This window comes from Temnothorax americanus, unplaced genomic scaffold (genome assembly GCF_048541705.1).
Source record: "Temnothorax americanus isolate GAGA-0224 unplaced genomic scaffold, ASM4854170v1 Scaffold60, whole genome shotgun sequence".
In the NCBI taxonomy this organism is placed as follows: Eukaryota; Metazoa; Arthropoda; class Insecta; order Hymenoptera; family Formicidae; genus Temnothorax; species Temnothorax americanus.
In genome coordinates this window covers 199,121-213,487 of record NW_027509752.1, presented here as the reverse complement: position 1 = coordinate 213,487, position 14,367 = coordinate 199,121, and the positions used below count along the sequence as shown (strand labels likewise).

General features: G+C 37.3%; 1 protein-coding gene across 4 annotated transcripts in view; it reads right to left on the bottom strand.

Moving 5' to 3' along the window:
* Positions 1-3,664: 3,664 nt before the first annotated feature.
* Pkc53e (Protein C kinase 53E) overlaps positions 3,665-14,367 on the bottom strand; it is a 76,239-nt gene continuing 65,536 nt past the window's right edge. For all 4 annotated transcript variants that reach the window (XM_077420804.1, XM_077420805.1, XM_077420806.1 and 1 more), the window contains 9 exons: positions 13,098-13,251; positions 12,313-12,541; positions 11,911-12,042; positions 11,643-11,816; positions 11,068-11,159; positions 10,424-10,625; positions 9,822-10,010; positions 9,011-9,151; positions 3,665-8,944 (listed from right to left, as the gene is read on the bottom strand). In XM_077420804.1, coding sequence (XP_077276930.1) covers positions 8,792-8,944; positions 9,011-9,151; positions 9,822-10,010; positions 10,424-10,625; positions 11,068-11,159; positions 11,643-11,816; positions 11,911-12,042; positions 12,313-12,541; positions 13,098-13,251 — 1,466 coding nt within the window. In that variant the 3' untranslated portion in view covers positions 3,665-8,791. The remainder of the gene's footprint in view (positions 8,945-9,010; positions 9,152-9,821; positions 10,011-10,423; positions 10,626-11,067; positions 11,160-11,642; positions 11,817-11,910; positions 12,043-12,312; positions 12,542-13,097; positions 13,252-14,367) is intronic.

The following is a 14,367-nucleotide window of genomic DNA, read 5'->3' as shown; positions in this document are numbered from 1 at the left end:
TTAATATATAAATGAAATATTAGGTGACATTAATTTTTGTGTCACATATACTACGTTTACGCGAGCGTTATTTCTATAGTATATAACTTACGATAATTCACTCGTCTACACGGAGTGAATTATCGTAAGTTACTCAAAACCCCATTTACGCGGAAAAATTATCGTAAGTTACTACAGAATGTTACTAACGCTCGCGTAAAGCATAGCAACATTAAAATAAATAAAATATTTATATCTTCAATTTTGTCGCAGGATTATTGATAATTTTAGTATACATATATACTTAAGGCACTTTGAATGATCATATTAGATATATATGATTTACTCATTTCATACTATTACAACGGACGAAACAATTGATAATGTCAGACTATGGCTGAGTTTCGATATGCACTTAATTCACTGCCAGTTCTGAAAATCTATAGTATACGTGACGTAAAACTATAGATTTTCAGTACTGGCAGTGAATATCGAAACGCAGCCTATATTTCGAAAAAAATCCAAATAGGAGACAAAATGGATACTAAATCTTTTTCTTATGCAAAGACACGAGGATTAGTAAAGAAATTTTATTTTATGCAATATGACACAAGCTTAAACCGTATATATACTCGCGATGTGTCTGACGCGATACATAAAGTGCAAGACAACAGGGTGCCCGGGTGATTGGGCTAAGATATTTGAAATTTGATCATAAACTTTGGAAGTAAGCGATAGCTTGTGGAGAAAATGGCTCGTGCCGCACACAATGCGACCTGAGATGTTCCAATTCCCCGCGAAACATTGTCGACATGACTGGAAAACCGCACATGGCGGATCTCCTACTACACCCTTCACACTTTGATTTTGCAATTAGCTCCGACAGCCGAGAAGAAAAAATTTTTCATTATTTTACTGTTGAAGTAAAATTTTTGTTTTGGTACCGCCGTTGGGGTAAAACTTTATTTTCAGCGCCTTCTTTGGCGTAAAAATATCGTTACGCACCACCATTAAGGAAGAAATTTTTTTTTGCTTTAACCCGAAAGAGAGGAAAAAGGAATTTTTGTCGATTAATTATGAGCTAGAGTCACGCCGACTGAGAGAAAATGTAAAGATCGGGACCGCTATACTCTCCAGACCGTCCGCCGCCGCTTATCGGACAGCTGGAAATCCGACGTATCATTTCGCTAGTCATAGACCTTAGAAGTCGTACGGTAAAATAGTACAGGCATAGACTAGCAACCCGCCGACAACGCTTTGAATCACGAGATCACGAGAGGGGCGAATAACTAGCGACGACAGCAGCAATGCTCAGTCAGATAAACAAACAATGTCACTTCGCCCGACGACACCGATCGTTAATCTCATCAGATTGAAAGCGACTGGAAATGGAAGCAGATATAGAGTCCATAATCCAGGTGCTGCTCCGCGAGAACACGTCGGAGCACAACCCGACTCGCCCGGAGATCGACGAAAGGTGCATCACGCTCTTCTGTAGCACCGCCACCCGCACCACCAGCTAGCACTCAACCACAAAACGTGCCAATAATTAGAAGAAGAAGAAGAAGAACCACAAAACGTCCCGAAGGTCGACGCTATATAATCCAACGATCCGACGCCATCAGCAACCAGGCCAGGCAGGCATGCCTCACCATGCCGCAACCGCCTCCACCACGTCGCATCGAGCCGCAACCGCCTCGGCCTACACCGAAGCGTCTACTATACGGGTGCAGGGCCAATTACCGCCACCCATCCCGTTGGAAGTTGAGCCAGACATTATCGTGAACGTACTTCACTTTGCAGTCCACGTGAGCCGGGAGTACAAGCCAAGGCTCGGTAACCGGCGCTGGCACCTACGGTTCGACGGAACCGGCCGATTACGATCATGCATCGAGAAGTCTCAGTCTGTGCGCCCCTAGATTCAGGTATTCTAAAGAGAAGGGGGTGTAACGGTGCACCTTATAAAATCATCGTTCTCGGCGATCACCGACCGGATGCCGTCCGGCCGAACACCAGTCGGACGAAGACATGGGCGCGGTGCGCCCACATTTATTTTAATCTATTCCAATTTATTTACGATAGAGAGCGAGCCGCTGATACCGGCTCGGAGCGGCGAACGCCACCGAATTGGGTCGATCTCTACCGAACGCGAGCGCGGCGCCGGGAACCGTAGTTTCGCGCCGTTCCGATACTATCGATACTAAAGCTCGAAAGTATCGATATTTGAAATATCGATATTGTATTGCCCATTCCTAGTTCTGATATCACCTAGGGTTGGCAACCCTCACTGAATTTTATCGCGCGCGTGCGTTTCGAAGGAATATAAAATATAAACCCCGACTCCGGGCCAAAAGAACCCCTTTGCTCTCAAGCTAGCTCCAGATCTAATCCATCGATAAACGCTAAACCAAACCTTCATGTTCAAATTTCAAATATTTTAGTCGAATAGAAAATTAAACATTTGAATTTTTGTAGCACTATTTGACACAGCAATATTTGTATATTTGTATACAATTTATTATATTTATTGCAATAAAATTGTTATTTTCGTAAGAGAACTAACTAACAGAAATAGAAGACTCGATCTGTTAATTTTCTGCCCAAGGCATTAAAAATAAAGACTGACAATAAGTCGGTTACATTGTCGCACAGTGTGCCAGGCATTCTAATAAAAATAATCATAACATCGTTAATTCTTCGACATGAACCTCGCGGTAAAAAATCTTAAAAGTACATATTATTTTTTACAATAAAAAAATAACGATTTTTTAACTTTCTACGCTTTCTACCTTAACTATTAAAGAAATTTCTCCAAGCAACTGCTGTAAATTTTAATAAATAGATATTAAAGAAATAAGAACTAATAAAAATTTGACATTGTTATAAGCAGAACTGCATATAATTTTAATCAAATTATTTACTATTTTAACATAAGACAAATGACAAAAAATGTAAACCAAAATTTAAAATAAGATGTCTTTTTCAACAGCTATTAAGTCAATATATAAATTTATACAGCAAGTGTAAATTATATCACGAATTAATGACAGAAAGGCCTAAATCAGTTTTTAATCATACAAAAATTACACCACACATCGAAATAACATGTAAATCAAAAGGAGAGAAATAACAAATTTGTGGATATATATTCATTTATTTAAAGAGACATTTTTCTTTGACAGTCAACACGTTTGATTTGAGACTTTCCGAAGTTGGTATATTATTACAAATTGTGGTCTCACTTTTTTTTTAGACCAGAGAGATTTTATGTTGCATGTCGATATTAGATTTCGGATTAGTTACAATAAAATGTACGAAATAATTCTTTTCGAATAAATCATATTAAGGAAAAGAGTAGGACGAGTTTTACCAGAAGATATAAAAAAAATTGAGAAAAAATTCAAACGTTAAGTAATATCTGAAATTATACTTTCAACGCAGGGACTCTAACAAACCTCGTGACACGAGGGATTCGGAACTTTTATTACGACATTATAAATGCACGAAACATCTTAAAAATATGCATATATGTGTAAATACGTATATTATATGTATATGGGTGTAATCAAGAGAACGATAGATTTTATTACAGTATGGTAGAATGAAATAGAGAGTGCTACGCGCGATCGGAATTATCCTTGTATACATTCTATATCTCTGACTACTTTCTACCTTTTTTCTTATATATATATTTTTTTGTTCCTTTTTTCTCTTTATTATTTGCTATCTCTCTCTCTTTAACTTAAGTGCTAAGTGTAATGCGCTAGTCAACTGCTCGATTACATTCTGCGATTACGCGCGTAGTACGCACGCATCTGCAGCTTCATTAATTAAATTATAATATGTATTAGTTAATTACATGGATATGTTTTTTAAGAGCTTCTTCGAATCTCTACGGAAAAAGTAAATATATAAATTACAAGGAGACGAGACATTAGCTAACGAAATAAATTCTTATATTGTATTATAACAAAGCGTAATTGTATTATAACAAAGTGTAATCGCGATTTTAGCCGCAAATACATTTTTGTATTAAAATAACTTGAATTTTATAAATAATAATTTTTTTTTATTACCGCAAATGCGTTACGTGTATCTCGTTGCAGTATACATAATTCTGAAAGAGAAATATTTTGCTTTCAACAAATATCATTTTTTTTCGTAGGTAAAACAATTCATTATTTCATCATGCACAACAAAATTATTAATGTGCAACAAGTAAATAACGTTGATATTAGAGATCTACATTTAATTTCTGATTTTTTCCGCTGTTAACGAATTTTCTCATTTATAAAATAATTCGACGAGATTTTTCCGGATTTTCCCATTCAAAATCGCGACGGACAAACGCGCGTATTCGCTGCATCGATTCCTTCGAAATCTCATATTAATAAAAACGTACTCTATTCCTTACCTGCTGTAAGATCAAAAAGGATAACACTTAGAATGAGAGATCAAGAAAGAGAGACAGAAAAAATAACGGTTCGAAGGAAAAGTGAATGAAAAGAAGGGAAAGAGATAGACAGAGATCTCAACAATATAGAGACACGAAGACTAATCGTATCACATCTCTATTAAGAAAAAAAAGTCACAGCACAATTATTACAAAATTACTGTCACTTTCTCATTGAAGATTTCATCGTCAAACTAATCATTGTTTGATTGATTATACAGAAACGAGAATAAATACGAACGCATTATCTTTTCTATAATCAAATTTGAATATAAGAAATTGTTCATGTTTACATAAAAATAAAGAAATATGGATTGCGTGCATATCTTATAATGGATTCGCATTTGATTATGAAAGAAAAATTGCATTTCTGACGATAAAATAAAGATAAAAATATATATAGTACTCGTTCTAGTTTAATTCTATAAATGTGTACAAAAATTATTTCTCAAATAATACTCTATTTTGAATTAAATATTAATAAGAGATAATCCATTTTTTCAGATCTTATTAAATGACAATATTTTTGCCAATTGGATATAAATTTATTAACAAATTAATTAAAATACGGCGATACGAGTCAAGCGCGGTACGTGGTGCGCAACTAGAGAATTAATAGTTACAGAAGTAACGAATTACAATGTATATACGTATATACATATATTCCAACTTAATAAACTGCGCGCCGATTATTTGTCGGACTTGAAACACAGACTCGTATCGCCATCTTTTTATAAATTTATTATTATTGAAATAAAAATATTCTCCGTACCAAACTAATTGATAAAAAAATCCTTCTTGCAAAATCATACTTATTCGAATTTACGGCCTAATAACACACTATCATTCTCTCTTTCTCTTTCTCTCTCGTAGATATATATGCATCAGCGACTGCGACTTATCAGCTATTCTTATCGACCTTATCGGTGCCTTCTTACAATGTCTGTGTGTGTGTGTGGACCAGACTAAAAAACTCTACAAGAAGGTGCCATAACTGTGGCAATGAGAGATTCGGATCCATTATAGACACACAGACGCACGTAGAAAGGGGAAAGAAGCAACAGCCTCCTTCTCACGAATGTCAATTTCTTTTTTTTTTTTAGTACAAAAATAGATTTCGGGCACAGATCGCGCAGCCCCGTGCAGGAATATTTCAGGTGTGCATTTTAGCAAAACAACTGAATTTAATATCGTTATACCTGTCGCAAAAAAAAACGATATCGGGTGACTGTGGGCATGGAATTGGTATATTTCTCACCTTGACGGATGCAGAACTTTTTTATTATTACGTTTTTCAAAGTTGTTATAATATCGTGTGGGTAAGCGAAGAATTGCATTATCGTAACATCCGAGGACGTGAACGAATGCGGCGAACGCAGGATGTGCAGAGAGCTAGTATGTCAACTACCACATTGACTTACAGTAATATAATTGTATATAATGTAACAATGCAAATTATAATTAACAACGTATAATTACATACTATGAAAGAACGATGAAGTTTCGGTTTCAACTGGCAAAAATTTGTCTCGAAATTATCCGTCGGACAGCGCGACGCAAAGGATGAGAACATAATTTTCGCGGCGAGACTGCGCGAAGTCGCCCGATCGAAGAACAAGAGTCGCCCGTAGAAAAAAAGGGGCAGAAAACTACATTAAATCTTTTATTATCTTGCAACATGCTCAATAATAACCGATAGTCTCAAGTTGTAAAGAAGAACGCGAACTCGTATCCGCTTACTCTGCGACGGCGGCGGCTTTAACGGCGCCCACAAAAGCGTATCCTTACCGCAACAAATTACGATATGTTTTTCAATTTAAAGTACGGGAAAAAGAATTTTATTAATCGGCAAACGCGATTACTCTTCATTAAGAATATTGCGTGACGGGTAAGTCCCGTCGGAATTAAATTATGAAGTTCAATCGAGATGATCTGGGAAATTCATTGTTTACGTAAGGAGACGAACAATGGGACGAGGAAGAGGATACGAGCTCGTCCTTGAATATTTATTTTTATACGTACATATATCACGTAACTCAACGAGCAATTGCGACTGTCTTTTTTTGCGATCGACGATACGCGTTGTGAGAACTTATTATAGAGATTAAAGAACATACGATCACACACACACGCACGCACGCACGCACGCACGCACGCACGCACGCACGCACGCACGCACGCACGCACGCACGCACGCACGCACGCACGCACGCACGCACGCACGCACGCACGCACGCACGCACGCACGCACACACACACACACATTTCATCGCTAAAGATCCTCGCGCGAAGTGCAGAAAAATTTTGTCATTCTTTCGCCTTGGCACTCTTGTAATTCGTCGTAGTCGCATCAATTGCAACTGCGTCGTACGAATAAATCGAAAGAGTCGCTCGTCGAGTTGCCAATATCGGGTGTATAAAACGAAGAGAAAGCTCGTTCGAGCTCGTCGACTACGTCTACGTTAATTATGATTAATCGATTCGCGCATTAATCGATAATGATTATTAATCATGCTATTGATCGTCGCTTTGCTCGCCACGATCGTCGAAACAAAAAGGAATACAGGATCGAGGAGAAAAACAATGCATGAATATCTTCTGTTTTTACATTACTCACTTGTACTAATTGTAAGTCTCGCTAAGCTCCCTCCCCGATGATCGTGCTCTGCTCGACGAGATGAACCGGGAGGTCTCAATGAGAGAAGGCGTATCCGAGTAAATTACAAAGATGCGCGAGGAAAGCGCTAAGTGGATCAAGGCGCTGTCCTTGATCCTTTCGATTGTCAGACAATGCAAAATTAATCATTGGCGCACAAACGTTTTCTTCTACGTATTAAAAATTCGCCTCGAGAAAAAGGATTTCAGAATAATAATAATTTACGTCACGTAAAACGATAAAATCCGTCCAAGCATGCGGCTTCAAGAAACTTTATGTAATTGTAGAGAGTTACGAGTTAATCGCATAGCATTCCTAACGTTATCTCATCTCGCGTAAAACGTTATTATGTCGAATAACATCGCATGGCGCATTACATCAGCGAGGAGTGCATAAAACTTTTACACGCCAGCGGTTATGCTGGTGCTCATATATTGTCGATCCTCCCCGCATAAACGTGAAACTATTGTATTATACGATTCCGTTTCTGTATTATTCGACGCGGCGATCGCTTCGCTTATTATCGGCATTGGGCCACGATCGACTCAGCGCACCCTCGGTTCGCATCGAAAAACGTTCCGTCATTACTTACTGACACAATGTATATATATACGAGTTTATCGAGCATGATACCTGTAATAGCATCCGCGATCCCATCGAAGAACGGAGAGAAAAAACTAGAAAAGACTTCAGACTCGTGCTTCAGCAATGAATAAGGGAGAAAGGAAAAAGAGAGCCGTACGTGGCTTGTGTGTACGTGAGTATACGTGTGTATATGTGTGAATGTATTTTTATACGTTTACATTTGTGTATGTGTTTGTGTTTGTGTGTGTGTGTCAATATGAGAGTTGACCTCGACGTAGCACTAATAAATTCTTTACCCGTCGTGAGTCCGGAGAATCTATCTAAGGACCCAGCTCTAAAGATCCGCTACTTAAGAAGATTAAACCGACGAGAAGTGCAACATTAACGAAATATCGATAGAAATTTATATAATGTATAATATATATTATTTATATATAATATATATATTTATATGTAATATATACCATAAATGACTTTTGTATATATATTATGTATATATATATAATCACATATTCATCCATTCGTCCAATATATATATATTATATATACTCTGGAAGGCGACAGTATTAGAGAGACTACTGAAGTAAATGCATAATAATATACGCAAAAAACGAAGACATCGATTTTGAAATTTCTCTCTTGCCAGTCGTATCACTCTTCTTTTTATTTTATTTTTGCGGGGACCGTATTTCTTCCCCATCGCGCATTTCTCCGTTCGTCGGCTTCGTCTTTTCCTTGTGATAGCTTTTCAGATTCATTCGATAAATTAGCATCTATACCGCGTTTCTTTTTCTTTTTTATATCCTTTACAGCGCAAATAATGCAACATACGATCAGCAACCTTAGAAATACACCGAAGAATCTCGCGTAAAATCCTAGTGAGATCCAAAAATGATAGCGTCCCAGGTTCTCGCTCGTTTCTGTCATGAGAATATAGCAAGATTCCAAGATAAGGAGATAGAGCGAAAGAAAGAGAGAGAAAGAAATTGATAGAGAGCGAAAGAGAAAGGATGAAAGAGAGAAAAAGAGAGAGAGAGCCCTGAGTGATAACAAGGAAGATGAATGACGAGGAATGAAGTGAAGAATGGGTACAAGTCTAAGAAAAAATAAATATTCGCTTAAACATGTTGCACGAACTCCGGATTGAGATACGAGAAACCCATAAATTCCGTCTGGTCCAAATTCATCATGAACAGCTTATCCGTGGGGGTCAGATCTGTCTTCTCCGAGGTGAATTGCTTGTCGAAATTACTCACATCCTTACGATGTTGCTGCACAAACAAGAATAAGTCGTTTTAGACATTTTTTTCAAAAATATCTGCAACGAAAATACTTACAATTTTTGGCTTAAAAGGTGGCTGCACCTCGCGATTCTCTATCTTCTCCCAATCGATGCGCCGGAAAAATGCGTGGCTTCGCACATCGTCCTCGCCGCGCATTCCGCATCCCAGTCTCTTGCTCGGATTCTTCGTGAGAAACTGCGACAAACGAATTTTTGTGTGTAAGCTAAAAATTTCTAATCAGCTGGACGTATTATACACATATTCGCACATTCGAATAGGCTACACTTTTGTTAAACATTTTTATTATTAGTTTTTAGGACTACACTGCAAATCCTTTAGCTGAAGCTCTTCTTACACATTTCTTGCCGTTTTAAATCACATTATTTAACATGATTGAACGTATTAACTTTTAATTTGATACGATTAAACGTGTAAATGATAATAACACATAAATTAACACACATGAAAAAAACATGTAAAAAGAACTTCAGTCAGGTGTGTCAAATAAAAGGGAGGTGAAAGAGGCAATTGGAGCCACGCGCGGTAATTAGTGCGCAATCAATAGTATAGTGTGTCATTTTTATGCGTGTAAAAATAACACTTGGATTTGCAGTGTATTTACAAATCTATAGAGTTTACATTATAATCTTAACAGAAACTGTCACTTAATTATTCAACATTAAAATTCAAGAAATTGCGCCGATTTTTCCGGACATTTCTACTGAAAGAAAATCCTGAACTTTTTCTTATAAAGTCCTTTATAATGTATTTAAATAAATCTCTTGAGACTCCGCATAAGCGTCTAAACTCATTTAAATTCCAGAAAGTTCTAGAGATAATACAGGCATATAGAAAACACGCATACCGCTTTACAAACTTCTTTGGCTTCTTTAGACAGACTCTTTGGGTAACTGACATTGTGGTCCGTGATCGCGGAAAAAAGTTCATCCTCATCTTCGCCGTCGAACGGTGGCTGACCCACTAACATCTCGTAGAGTAAAACACCGTAAGCCCACCAGTCCACGGATTTCCCGTAAGGTTGATATAGGATGATCTGCGCAGAAATGAGAAACTCCGACAAGTAAAACAACACCGAAGTTCCGCTTATTGGATATCCAAAAATATACAACGCATTTCTTGCGATATTTAAATCGACCTTTCGCAGCCCAAATTTCGTGTTAATATAACATGCATTTTTCAAAAATAAATTGCTCCTCGCAAATTAAACTTCATCTATCGTTCAATTTAAAGTTGATTGTATCTCCGCAAAAAACTTTAATTTGAAGCTTAATTAGCGGGATACAGAATGTTGATATTAGAACAGTTGTGAGAAAATATAATTTTCCCGTACATTTCTGTCAAGGAAAGATCAATTTAAAATTTCATAAAGAATGGCAGTACATTCCATCACTCACACGTCAATATTCTGCAACATCTTGGTCATACAAGTTTTGTTTAAACATTTACCTCGGGCGCGATGTAATCGGGCGTGCCGCAGAAGGTTTTGGTAGTCTTGTCGCCAGTAATGCCCTCCTTGCACATGCCGAAGTCCGCGATTTTTATGTGACCGTCCTGGTCCAGCAAGACATTGTCCAGCTTGAGATCGCGGTAGACGATGCCGCGCAAATGCAGGAAGAACAAGCCGATTGCTATTTCAGACGAGTAGAATCTGTAAACGAGGAGCGAGCGACGCGTGAAGCACAAGGCCAACGTATACTCGTCGTCGAGATCGATTCCAAGAATGAGATTTACGTTGAAAACTGCGCGGAACGCCGTGAATGCGGAATAAAATAATGAAACCGGCGGCATTACGGACACGGTTAACGAGTAAAAATTAAGGTCACGACGACGATGGCGATAACGAAAAAGCGAAGCCAGGCGGCGGCGCGTACGTCCGCCGTCGACGAGACACATCTCCCGGGTACAATCGGTTTTCATTTCGTATTCGGAACGTGTTGAGAAAGTTCGACAACGTGAATCGCTCGAGAGTTCCCGTCCACTGCGTTCCCATCCCGTCGTCGTCGTCTCCTCTCACGGCGCTTTAATATAGAGTTAAGGATATCGATCCGCAAGTTAAAGCAGAGCACGTTCATGAACACTAAAATACTCACACTGCCACCGGCTCTTTAAATTTGCCACACTGCTGTATTTGGTACATCAGATCGCCGCCGTTCACGTATTCCATCACGAAGTACAGGCGATCCTGAAGCGGAAAGCAGAAAGCGGATCTTTGTAAGCCGTGTAAGCAAGTGTCTCGGTTAATCTTTCATTGCGTTTCGCATCGTTCGTATACGAGAGAGCTTGTATACTCTTTGCTCGACGCTCCTCATTGCGGAAATTTTAATAGGAAACTTAACCAGAGCGGATTAATTCATTTTGATAACGTTTGAATCAAACTTTGAAAAGATAAATAAATGAAAGTTTTATTTTTTTTAGCAATTTAAAATGGATTATGGTTTATAGTAGAATTCTCGTAATTTTTTAAGCTAAATATATTCAAGGTATTTAATATCTCTTTTAAAAATTGCACTATACAAAGATTTCAGGTATAAATAGAAATAAACACAGTCGTACAATTTGTAATTATTTAATTAAATGTGTAATTCTCTCAAAGCCGTATTCAATCATAATCGTAAATAAAGAATGTATGCGTAATTCGAACGAGCAAAGAAAGTATTGTATGTACCATCGTTTGAAAACAAGAATGCAATTGCACCAGGAAGGGCGGCTTGTTCGAAAGCGCGAGTACACGTTTCTCAACCATCGTGCATTCCACATCGTCGTCCTGGATAATGATGTCCTTCTTTAAGATTTTGATGGCGTACAGTTCATCCGTGCCTTTTCTTTCAGCCAGCAAGACCTTGAATTGAATTAATTGATTCCATTGAGAGATGCGATTGAGAGAGGCCGATCGCGAGGTAAAGTAGCCGTTTCTCAAGATTGTTAAAACTTACCTTGCCAAAGCTGCCTTTGCCAAGTACCATTAAGAAATTGAAGTCGCTAGCTCGTATCAGATCGCTCTTGCCCATGTTGTGCGGCACATCCTTGTCCTGGGTCGTGTGTGTCTTTTTCGTCACCGAAGTTTTCTGAATACAGTCAACGAAAGTATAAATCATGTCGGGACTGTGGACAATCGTTATTTAAAATACAAAATAAAAAGTAACATTTCAGATGAATTTTTAATATCATTTTAAATATTATGTAAAATCACCTCGTTATCTTTATCGAAAAGCTATATCATCAGCCATTTTAAACTATAATTATTTCAAAATAACTTTTTATTTTAACTTAGCTTTAACTTATTTTGTATTTTAAAAATAAATCACGAGTCGCTAAATTGCCCAGTAAGTAAATACCCGCATTTTGGTTTTGAGCTCGGCGAGGTCGACGCCTTCTTCAGGAACAGGTACATTGTAGAACTCTCCTTCCTCTTGAGTGAGGAGCTTGAACCACCCACTTGCAGGCGCTTTAATAAGCTCCGATATGCCAAAGGATAGGGATCCCATAAAATCGTTTCTGGATGTTCGATCCCAGTCCCATACCTCGATCAACAGCCGCCTGTCTTTATCCTCGGGTTTGAGGTCGCTAATGGTAAAAGCCAGATTGCTTAAGCGCTGCTTTTATCTTACGGAGGTTAGTAATCCTTGCAATCTCCCCTAACTAAATCTTAAGATGTGACTTTCCTATACTTCGATGATCTTGTAATTTGTCATAAAGTAGAAAGCTTGACATATATGTATAATTATTTATGAGTTATATTTGAAGAACTATACTAATCTATTGTGTGATTCATCAACGTCGATAAAATAGAATAACTTGGTAAGATTTAAGACATATTACGCACTACAAATATTTACTATAATTTTTTAGTTAATATATTTTGTAATTTAGAAAATATTTTGTCAAAATCGAATCTATAAGGTTTATTTTATTTCACACACACACATGATTTTAATTCGATAAATAAATTAAAAACATATCTAGCATTTTAAGTTACGTAATGTTCCAGCTCGTCAAGCTTAGCTGGAAAGAAACATCTCGAAACTTCATCGTTAGAGGAATATTTTAATTCTCGAATAAAGAAAACTAATTGTCCGTTGCAAATTTGGTGCTCGATTAGTGTACGAACGAAGCGACTTACAAAATGATTGTCTCGTTCCATTCTGGATTTAAGTTCGACTTGATTGTCTTTGTTTTCTTCTTCACGTTGTCCGAATCCGGGATTAGCTTCAGCTTAACATAAGGATCCGATAGCCCATTCGGATCCATGGGAATGAGATTTCGTCCCTCTCGCACTGCGAATGAACAAATCGAGGTTTTTTTTCGGAAAGAATTCGCGAACAGGAAGACGCGAGATAGCTGCGGAGCATGCACTTATCCGGAAAACGAGTTTCACGTTCAGAGTACTTTGAAAGTATCGATTGCTAAAAAAATTCTCGCAAACAAACTGCAAGATACACCGAGAATTATCACATATCAATTGTATAAGCTTTGAAACATATTTAATTTATTATTTTTTTCATTATTAATCGTAATATTTATGCATTTTTAAAATTAATTCATAACATAATGTTCTTAAACTATTTAAAATTGAACGCATGCTTAAATAAGGCTCTCTTCACTTTTTATTAAGCTTCTTTTCTTGAACGAATCCCATCAATCTTTCTTATAAACTGCCCGAAAATCATTAATATAATTTCCATTTTATATATTTTACGTCAGATATGACCGACGTTTCATAATAAAGTAATTAATAACCTACTGGCTGGAGGTGAAACGTAGCTAAGAAGAATGTAATTAAGAGGAGTAAATCACGTTTTGTTTTGCACGAAGAAACCTCTAATCCATTTTACCGCTATAATTTTAATTAAACCTCGAGAACATGACGGTAATATCCTGGTAACCCAATCGGGCTCGCCGCGAATGAGTTCGAAGAAACCTAATTTTCGAGATAATCGACAGGTGATAAGAGCTTCGAGGCAGCCGACGTACCGCTTCTTCGGCGATGCTTATCGAGTCACTTAGATGCTGCGATACGCGACAAGATGATATTGCGCGGGTGCCATGGTATTTCACAAGTTTATTGCAGGGTATTGCGTAATCCGTAAACGCTAACACCACGTTCGATGATCACTCCAGGAAAATTTTACGTTGATCCGCGAAGCTTATGATAAAAGTTAGCTTAAATAAAACTTTACTTGAATTTATATTTATCGTATATAATGTTTATATTTTTTCACAATTTATATTGCTAGCAAAGTAAAATAATTTTGCAAATAATTGCATCAAAAAATATTTTACGTTAATTTAATAAAATTGAGTAATAAATGTTTATAAACGTTATACGATTTCACTAATAAATTACACTTGCAATTGTTATTCATACCATACAGCTTTTATTTAATATAAAA